At 46.2% G+C, this 10,733-nt stretch overlaps 1 protein-coding gene across 1 annotated transcript in view; it reads left to right on the top strand.

The window, feature by feature from the left end:
* The first annotated feature begins 2,199 nt into the window (after positions 1-2,199).
* SPTBN4 (spectrin beta, non-erythrocytic 4) overlaps positions 2,200-10,733 on the top strand; it is a 73,178-nt gene continuing 64,644 nt past the window's right edge. Inside the window, exon 1 of the mRNA XM_044911372.1 lies at positions 2,200-2,371. Coding sequence (XP_044767307.1) covers positions 2,200-2,371 — 172 coding nt within the window. The remainder of the gene's footprint in view (positions 2,372-10,733) is intronic.

Below are 10,733 nucleotides of genomic sequence, written 5' to 3'. Positions count from 1 at the left end.
AGCGGAGCCGGGCCGGGCCGGGCCGGGCCGGGCCCCCGGACGCCTACAGGGAAGGCGGTCGGGCGCCGCGAGCAGCGCGGACGGCGGCACCGGCGGCCGCGGGCCCAGGTGAGCGGCGTGGGGTGAGAGCCCCTCCCTGCAGCATCTCCCCACCTGCCCGAGCATCCCTTCCCCGCGCTCTGTGGGCATGGCCTGAGCCCCTAGGGTCTCCCGGGCTGGAGGAGGGGAAGGGTCCAGGGCGGAATGAGCCCCCACCCCTCAGCCCAGCCAGCCTCCCGCCGTGCGTGGGTCTTCCACCCAGGCCTTGTCCTTCCCGGGCCCCCTCCTTGCGAGCAGTGACTAGACTGCAGGGACAGAGAGGTGCGGCCTTCGAAGGGTTAAAGCATCGATTCTAACCCCCAGCCTCCAGCCTTTGCTGGGGCCGCAGGACACCTCTCTCCGCCTCCCCCATCTCCTTCTCCTCCCTTCCTTTTCTCCATTCAGTCGCGTAATGGCCAGTGCCCTTCCGCGGGCTGACGCTCACCAAGTGCTAAGTGCCTCCCCATCCCCAAGTATCCTCCACTGAGGAAACAGTTGTGATCAGCATTTAACAGGGAGGGAAACTGAGGCAGAGAGGCCAAGTTAAAGATGGGTTAAAGACACAGCGGGAATAAAGCAGGGCTTGAACTCATGTCTGTCTGACTTGAGCACAGGCACTTTGATTTGCTAAGATACGTGACCAGAGGATGAATAATAATAGCAAGGACCATGTATCAAGGGCTTGCATGTACTAGATACCATGTTCCCTGCATTATTAACTGATTTCATCCACAAACATCCCTAGGAAATGGGCACTGTTATCATTACCATTTTACAGATGAACAAACTGAGGCCTAGAGAGAGGAAGTGACTGGCCAAGGTCACACAGGTGGTAAGTAGCCATGTGCCCACTTAGAGCTTTCCGTGGAAGGAGAGAATAACAGTGAATTTTGGAGTGTCCACCAAAAGGGACAGTCTCCACTACACTGACCAAGACCTGGACCCTGCTTTCCTACAGTCTGGTGGGTTGTCAACTGTCTGAGTCTTTGAGAAGGACATTGATCTCCCCGCAGTTCCCTCCTTTCTTAGTTTTGGAATCAGGGGGCCGGGAGGGAGGAGGAGACGCATCTGATGTCTCTCACCCCCTTAAATTTCATATTTGCAATCTGGTGGTGTTCTGGATCAGACAATATGTCGGGTAGCTGTTACCACAATAATGCTACGTAAGGAACCACCCCCAAACTCAGTGTCTTAAAATGCTGAGCGTTTATTTAACCATCAAGTCTGAGGTCAGTGATTTAGGCTGGGCTCAGCTGGGCAGTTTTTGGGGTCTCGACTGGGCTTATTCACTTGTTGGATGGGGGGTTGGGAGCGGTGTTGACTGTTAGCTGCTGTAATTGGCCTTGGCTTTAGTGACTGGGGCCTTAGATAGGGATTATGCTGACAATGTTTTCCTCACCCCCACGATCAAGCACAAGCAAAAACATGCAAAGTCTCTTGAGTTTTAGGCTCAGAATTCACCAGCACTTCCACCTACTTCTGTTAGTCAAAGCCAGTCATGGGGCCAAACCCAGAGTCAAGGTTGCAAGGGGACACTCTTCCAATTTTCCCATCCCTACAGTAGAAGAACAGTCAAGAGTTACATGGCAAAGGATGCGGTTATAAGGGTGAAGAATTGGGGCTGTTTAATGCAATCATTTGATCACAGTACCTGCATTTGAACTCTGGCTACCCACTAGCTTTGTGACCTTGGGCCTCAGTTTCTCCTTTATAAAACAGGCCAAATACTAGCCTATCTTTAGGGAATTAAATTTGTGGGAATTAAATAAGATAACACATATAAAGTCCTGAGGGCAGCACAAATGCTCAATAAATGTTATTTCTTGTTCTTACTGCATTGTGGAGTTCTCCTGCTAACAGTGTCGTCGTTCTAACAATAATAAAGGAGTTTGCCTAGCCCCTACCCTGTGCCAGGTGCTAAGCTTCACCAACAGCCCTATGAAGTGGCCAGGATGAACATGACTGTCAGTAGTAGTCTGTGCACTTGAAAGACAGGGAAACTGAGGGTAAGGGAGTCGACAGGACTCACAGCCTGTCCACTGTTAGAAGTGGCACCTCTGAGCTCAGGCCCTGTTTCTAGCCTAATGTGCCTCTGCTTCTTTCCAGGCCTCACCTTCCCCAATGGCGCAGGTACCGGGGGAAGTAGACAACATGGAGGGCCTACCGGCCCCCAACAACAACAATCTCGCAACCCGCTGGGAGAGTCCTGATCGGGCCTGGGAACGTGAGCAGCCAGCAGCCTCCACTGCAGCTGCCTCCCTCTTTGAGTGCTCCCGGATCAAGGCTTTGGCAGGTACCTGGAGGAGTGTTGGGGTGGGAAGGAGAAGGGAGGAAGAAGGGAGGAGGCTGCCGGGGTGGTCTGTGTACCTCCGCGCTCCAGAACCTTGGTAGCCTGGAAGATGGGAAAGAGACTCACAGACACTTTGCAGGTGAATCTATAGACCAGCACCATCCAATGGAATGTTCCACAGTGACGGGAAAACATTCTCTCTCTGGGATGTCCAATATACTAACCACTAACTACTAGTACTTGTGACTGTAAGCACTTGAAATGTGGCCAGTGCTTCTTGAGGGACCGAATTTTTAATTGTATTTCGTTTTAATTAATTTAACTTTAAATAGCCACATGTGGCTGGTGGATGCTGGATGGGGCAGTACTGCCTTAGAACCTTAGAAATGTAGAGTTTCAGAAATGTGGGATTTTATAAGCATATTTTCTTAGAATTGCAAGATGCTGAAATATTGGATTTTTGGACCTTGGAATGTCATGCTCAGAGATTCTTCAAACTTGAGGCCTTTAGAAATGACACTCTTAGAACATAGAACTTTATAAGCACAGACCTTAGAAATTTTAGTCTTTGATTCCCCCCCCACACACACACACCAGGATCTTAGACCCTTAGAAACCTAAACTCTAATACACATAGATCCTTGGGGCTTTATAACCCTAAACCTTTAGAATTTCAGATTAGAATTGTAGATCCTGAGAATTTTGAGATAGAATGACCATACCTTCCAGCTTTTAGCACTGAAACCCTCAGTCTGGGGCCAACCAGGATGGTTGCTCACCCAACTTTGATGTTTTAGAACAACATAAGCAAAGACGAGAGAACTGTATAGTTATAGAATCTTAGAACCTTAGACCTTTGAAATTGTAGATCCTTGAACTTTAGGACTTCATATTTAGAGGGCTGTAGAACTTCAGAAGCATTTGATCATCAGCATTAAAACTATGAGCAAAGGGGCGCCTGGGTGGCCCAGCTGGTTAAGCTTCTGACTCTTGATTTCAGTTCAGGTCATGATCTCAGGGTCATGGGATCAAGCCCCGCCTCAGGCTTCTGTGCTCTGTGTGGAGTCCGCTTGGGATTCTCTCCCTCTGCTCCTCCCCACCACCACCATTCGCACTCTCTCTCTCAAATAAATAAATTTTATGGAGCACCTGGGTGGCTCAATCAGTTAAGCGACTGCCTTCAGCTCAGATCATGATCCCAGGGTCCTGGGATCGAGCCCCGCATTGGGCTCCCAGCTAAGCAGGGAGCCTGCTTCTCTCTCAGCTGCCACTACCCCCCTTGTGCTCTCTCTCTCTGACAAATAAATAAATAAAATCTTTAAAAATAAATAAATCTTAAAAAAAAAGCCAACCATGAGCAAAGAGCCTGAGAACCTTCAGAGACATGTAACTTCATAATCACTAACTTTAAGCCTTTAAAACGTTAGACCCTTGGGCCTTTATTATCTCGGGAACGCGGAATGTTAGAAACATAAACTATAGATTGTAGTAATCATGAAATCTTAAAACCCTAAGGTCGGAATCAGTTCCCTGAGAATCTCAAGAATTTTAGTAACTCAACATTTGACAATCATGGGATCTTTGCTACTAAAAGTCTTGGAATTTCATAATTGTAGGATGTTGAACAGTGGTGTCCAACCCAAGGGCCTCTGGGAAGCAGGTGACATGAAAAAAAGAGTAGACTGGGGATCATGGTCAGCTGGAAAGCAGCACCCTGGTCACCAGCTCCAGCCATGGGGAAATGTGGGCCCCAAATTGCTAGCAGAGATGTTTATCCTCAATTTCCCAATTTTAAAAAAAAATGTGTATGTGCCACAAAGTATGAACCAATATTAACTCACAGACTGCCGGCTTCCTCTGATTGAGAAACTACAGCGGTATAAAAATGTACTCTTGGAAACTTAAAATCATACTTTCAGACTCTTCAAGCCTTAAAAACTTGGGATCACATCAACTTAGAATTCTAGAATTTATCCACAAAATATTTATTCAGTGCCCGCTCTGTGCCTGCCCTGTGCTGGACAATACGAAGGACATAATGGTGACTGAGCCAGCCCATGGGGCTCCCAGGCCACTGGGAGAGTTAGATCCAGCCAGAGAGTGATGACCCCGAGTGGTCAGGGCCCAGATGGTGAGGCACAGGCGGAGGGCTGGGATGGGGAAGCCCAGGGACTATAGAAGCTCAGATGAGGTACCTGATTCAATCCAGAGGGTCAGGGTGCTTCCTGGAGGAGGAGGTACCGAAGCTGCGCCCTGAAGGATGAATAACAGTGAACCCTGGGGTGGAGAGTGGAAGAAAAGACCTCCAAAAGTTGCGAGTGGCTAGATTGAAGTAGTGAGTAAATGACAATGCGAAAGGAGGCAGTGAGTTAGACCCTATAAGCCACCATGAAGGGTGGGAGGGCACTGGGGAGCTATGGTAAGATTTTAAGCAGAGGTGGGATGTGGTAACATGGGGATCAAGGACTCTTCGCATCTGAGAACCACTGATTCACAGAACATCAGTGCCAAATACCACAGACAGATAAACATCTAGTCCAGGGAAATGTAGGGATCCCCTATAAGAAAAAAAAATTCTCATACACTCCCTGTGTCTACTTAAATTATTGTATCTATAATTTTCCTAAGTGCAACAAACCCACAGTTCTGTTTATATCTCTTATGCCTACAGTTCTCTAAAACTAAAACACGTTATATTGGACTCCAGAACCAAAGTGCAAAACCAGTTAACGTTCAGCTTGGGGCGCCTGGGTGGTTCAGTTGGTTAAACGTCTGCCTTCAGCTCAGGTCATGATCCCAGGGTCCTGGGATCGAGCCCCACATCGGGCTCCATGCTCAGCGGGGAGTGTACTTCTCTCTCTCCCCCGCCCCTTCAGCCCGCTCGTGCTCACGCTCTCTCAAATAAATAAATAAAATCTTAAAAAAAAAAAAAGATTCTGCTTAACAGTAACTTCAGGATGCTGTTTATACTGTTTAAATGATATTGCTGCTCGAAATCCTAACATTGTGACGTAGATCGCTAGGGTGCATTTTCTTTTGCATCCCTTTGCTTACTTCTCTCATGGTTTTTCTCTATTCAAACTATAAGGGCAAACCTTTGAGCAGAGTCCTGAGTAGCACGCTTTTGTATGAACACGTTTGGGAAAATTGTCTGGACCCCATGCTCAAGAGAGTTCCCTTAATCATGCTCCCCAGTTTATGGCTCGCTGTCCTCATCAGTCTATGTGAGGACCCTCTCCTCCTCTTTATCTATTCACTTATTCTCTTTGCTTTTTAACATTTTTTAAAAAGCAATCTCCCGGGCGCCTGGGTGGCTCAGTTGGTTAAGCGACTGCCTTCGGCTCAGGTTATGATCCCGGAGTCCTTGGATCGAGTCCCACATCGGGCTCCCGGCTCAGCAGCCTGCTTCTCCCTCTGACCCTATCCCCTCTCATGCTGTTTCTCTCTCTCTCTCTCAAATAAATAAATAAATAAATAAATAAATAAATAAATAAATAAATAAAGCAAACTCTATGCCCAACGTGGGGCCTGAACGTAAAATCCTGAGATCAAAAATCTCGTGCTCTACCAACTGAGCCAGCCAGGTGCCCCTATTCATTTATTCTCTTTTATTCCCACATCTCACACCAATGCCTTCTCTCCTATGGGCCATTCTAATTGCTTGCTTGTTTGTTTGTTTGAACAACAGGCTATTTGCTTATTCATTTTTATTTTTTGAGAGAGAGAGCGTGCGTGCATTTGCTCTAGTGGGGTTGGGGGAGGGGCAGAGGGAGAGGGAGAGAGAATCCCAAGCTGGCTCCACACTCAACACAGAGACCATCATGGGGCTAGATCCCATCACCTTGTGATGAAGACCTGAGCTGAAATTAAGAGTTGGTCGCTTAATCAACTGAGCCACCCAGGCAACCCCCATTCTGATAGTTTTAATGCAAATTATTATCTTTGCATGCCGATGATTTTGCAAAATGTGCATTGTTAATTAGTGTGCATGTATACATATATTTTAACTGTTTATTAAAGTATTACATGCACACAAAAAGGCAGATAAATCGTGCATGTCCAGCATTTCCACAGGTGAACACCCTCTGGTAACCAATCCCCAGAGAAGGAAAGAGAATAGGACCGCCCCAGAGAAGTCCCCCTCACGCTGCCTCTCTCACTACATCCCAAGAGTAAACACTATCCTAACTTCTAACAGCACGCACTGGTTTTGCTGGTGTTTGAACTTCATATAAATAGAATCCTGAAGCATGTACCCCTTTGTGTCTGGCTTCATTCACTCAACACTGTGCTGATGAGATTCATCTGTGTCTACCTGTCCTTGTAGGATATTTCTCGTTGCTGTATAGTATTCCACAGTGTGAATATGCCATAGTCTATCCATTCACCTGTTGATGAGCATTTGGGTTATACCTCGTTTAGGGCTATCACAAGCTAGACTATTGCAAACCCGTAATTCCTGGTATTTCAAACTATTACAAACTGTTGCTGCTTTAAACTTTCTAATACAGGTTTTTGGTGGGCATAAGCCCTCATTTCCACCCAGGAGTGAAAGCGTTGGGTCATAGGGTAGGTGTATATCTAACTTCAGTGGAAACTGCCTGTTTGTGTCATTTTATATTCCCTCATATTTGTATGAGGGATTCAGTTCCTGTACATCCAACCCTTAGTATGGTCAGTCTTTTTAATTTTAGCCATTCTGATGGGTGTGCATTCTATTGTGGTTTTAAAAGGTTTTTTTTCTTGGGCGCCTGGGTGGCTCGGTTGGTTGAGCGACTGCCTTCGGCTCAGGTCATGATCCTGGAGTCCCGGGATCGAGTCCCGCATCGGGCTCCCTGCTTGGCAGGGAGTCTGCTTCTCCCTCTCCCGCTCCCCCCTCTTGTGCTCTCTCTCTCTCTCACTCTCTCTCTCAAATAAATAAATAAAAAAAAATCTTTAATAAAAAAATAAAAAATAAATTTAAAAAAATTTTTAAAAAAAGGGTTTTTTTCTTAAGATTTTATTTATTTATTTGACAGAGAGAGATCGCGAGAGCAGGAACACAAGCAGGGGGAGTGGGAGAGGGAGAAGCAGGCTTCCTGCCAAGCAGGGAGCCCAACATGGGACTCGATTCCAGGACCCCGGGATCCAGACACTTAACGACTGAGCCACCCAGGCGCCCTCTATTGTGGTTTTAATTTACATTTTCCTGGTGACTAATAACAACTAATGAGATAGAGCACCTTTTCATATGTTTATTGACTATTTGGATAGCTTCCTGTGAAGTGCCGGGTCAAGTTCTTTACCTATTTGCATATTAATTTTCCTGCCTTTTTCTGATTGTTTTGTAGGAGTTCTTATATGTCCTGGGTACAAGTCCTTTGTCAGATAGATGTGTTGTGAATATTTTCTCCCGCCATGTGGCTTGTCTTCTTGTTCTTTTAATGTTGCCTCTTGATGAGCAGTATTTCTTTTTTTTTTTAAGATTTTATTTGTATATTTGAGAGAGAAAGAGAGAGCATGAGCAGGGGGAGGGGCAAAGGGAGAGGGCAGACTCCCCGTTGAGCAGGGTACCCGATATGGGGCTCCATCCCAGGACCCCGAGATCATGACCCGAGCTGAAGGCAGAGACTTAACTGACTGAGCCACCCAGGCACCCCAATGAACAGTAGTTCTTAACTTAAATGTAGTCTAATTTGATCATTAATAATTATTTCCTGCGTGGCTAACACTTGGTGTCTGAAGACATCTTCGCCTACTTCAAGGTCATGGAGATATTTTTTAATGTTTTCTTCTAAAGTCTTCTTTATCCCTTTCACATTTAGATTTATAAGCCAGCTGATATTTACTATATTTATTACTGTGTACAATGTGAAGCGTCGGTCAGGGTTCTTTTTTTTGCCACATGGATATCCAGTTGACTCAGTTCCATTTATTGAAAAGACTTTCTTTTCCCTACTGAACTGCAATTTCACTGTTATAAATCTGAGAGCTCTGTGTATATGGGTTTGTGCATGCAAGCATATTCTAGATGGTGGGTTTTGTTTTTAAGTAAGCTCTAGGCCCAACATGGGGTTTGAACTCATAATGCTGAGATTAAGAGTCACATGCTCTTCCCACTGAGCCAGCCAGACGCCCCTAAGATTGCAGTTTTTGCATTGTTTTCCCATTCAGCACTATGCCTTAAGACTCAGCCATGTGGGTGCCCCTGGTGGGCTCAGTCGGTTAAGCGTCTCACTCTTGATTTCAGCTCACGTCATGATCTCAGGGTTGCGGGATGGAGCCCCGGGACGGGCTCCCCTTTGGGCATGGAGTCTGCTTGGGATTCTCTCTTCCTTCTCCCTCTGCCCCTCCCCACTTGTGCCCTCTCTCTCTCTCTCTCTCTCTCTCAAATAAAATAAAATAAAAATCTAAAAAAAAAAAAAAAAGAAAAGGCTCAGCCATGTGGCGCTGTGTGCATCTACTATACTGCTCCTAACTGCTGCATGGAGTCTATGGTATGAACTCACCATATTCGATTTTCCCAGTGATGGACAATGAGGCTGTCTCGAAGCCCCAGCCTGCCCCTACCCCCTACCCCCCAACTAGCATTGCATTGGACATCCTCATTCATCCTCCTTATAAACCAGCGTGGAAAAGTTTATGGGACATAAGCACAGGGAAAGAACTGCTGTGTCATGGGGGTATGCCCTAATTTAATTTGACTCTGATCGCTTCCCAAATGGCTGCCCCAGTTTCTAACTCCCACCAACAGGCATGGGGGTCATGATGTCCCCATGTTTCCACCACTACTTGGTATCCACCGGCTCCCTAACTTTTCTCAGACCAGTAGCCAAACATCCTTGACATCCTAAGTGTTACTATATCCTTTCCCCTAACCAACAACGGATAAAAGAGTAGTTAGTTATTCCTCAGCTCTATGAAAGTCTCCATGTATTAAAGATATGAATACATTGCGGTCTTATTCTAAGGAAATGTGTTTTGCTTCTGACTAGTGATTACCACAGCGGAGAATATATAAATGACAACTCATAAGATGCCTGGGTGGTGCAGTTGGTTAAGTGTCTGCCTTCGGCCCAGGTCATGATCCCAGGATCCTGGGTTCAAGTCCCGAGTCAGGCTCCCTGCTCAGCGGGGAGCCTACTTCTCCCTCTGCCTGCTGCTCCTCCTGCTTGTGCTCTCTCTCTCCTTCTCTCTTTCTCTTTGACAAATAAGTAAATAAAATCTTTTTAAAAAGTCACATAAAGGGCGCGTGGGTGAATCAGTCGTTAAGCGTCTGCCTTCGGCTCAGGTCATGATCCCAGGGTTCTGGGATCGAGGCCCACATCGGGTTCCCTCCTCCAGGGGAAGCCTGGTTCTCCCTCTCCCACTCCCGCTGCTTGTGTTCCTGCTCTCGCTATCTCTGTCTCTGTCAAATAAATAAATAAAATATTAATAAAAAATAAAAAGTCACATAAAGGGGCACCTGGGTGGCTCAGTCGTTAAGCGTCTGCCTTCGGCTCAGGTCATGATCCCAAGGTTCTGGGATCGCGTCCCACATCGGGCTCCTTCCTCGAGGGGAAGCCTGCTTCTCCCTCTCCCACTCCCGCTGCTTGTGTTCCTGCTCTCGCTATCTCTGTCTCTGTCAAATAAATAAATAAAATATTTTTAAAAAATAAAAAAAGAAATAAAAAATAAAAAGTCACATAAAGGGGCACCTGGGTGGCTCAGTCATTAAGTGTCTGCCTTCGGCTCGGGTCATGATCCTAGGGTCCTGGGATGGAGCCCTGCATCAGGCTCCCTGCTCAGCGGGGAATCTGCTTCTCCCTCTCCCACTCCCCCTGCTTGTGTTCCCTCTCTCGCTGTGTCTCTCTCTGTCAAATAAATAAATAAAATCTTATAAAAAAAAAACAGGCCAGAGTAGCCAACAAAATGTGAGAAATCACTAAGTGATAAGTAGACATTTCAATCAGCTGAACACACTTTCACTGAATTGTAACAAGGGCAGTTTGGCTAAAACCTAGAAACTTAAATTGGAAAGTACTAATTGATAACTGTTCATCAGATGTCTATTTTCACACCCACCATATAAGGCAAATGCTAAAAATTAGTGTTACACACATCATTACATAAACATGCTCATGTAGGGTAACTTTTCTACAAATACGAACTTGGCTTTAGCGACAACTAAAATTCAACAGGCTTTGAATCCCATTTCATGAGAAAAACTAGGCAGCAGTTCTCAAACTGTGGCCCAGGGACCCCTGGGGGGGATTCCCTGGGACAGTTTCAGGGACTCTGTAAGGTCAAACTTTTCATACTTCAAATACCTTAGTCTTTTTTATTCTTCCCTTCTGAGCGTATGGTGGAGTCTTCCGGGGCTGGAATGACTTCTTCACTCTACTAG

This window comes from Neomonachus schauinslandi, chromosome 16 (assembly GCF_002201575.2).
Source record: "Neomonachus schauinslandi chromosome 16, ASM220157v2, whole genome shotgun sequence".
NCBI lineage: Eukaryota > Metazoa > Chordata > Mammalia > Carnivora > Phocidae > Neomonachus > Neomonachus schauinslandi.
Note: the sequence above shows the minus strand (reverse complement) of the source record. Positions and strands in the feature narration are given on the sequence as shown.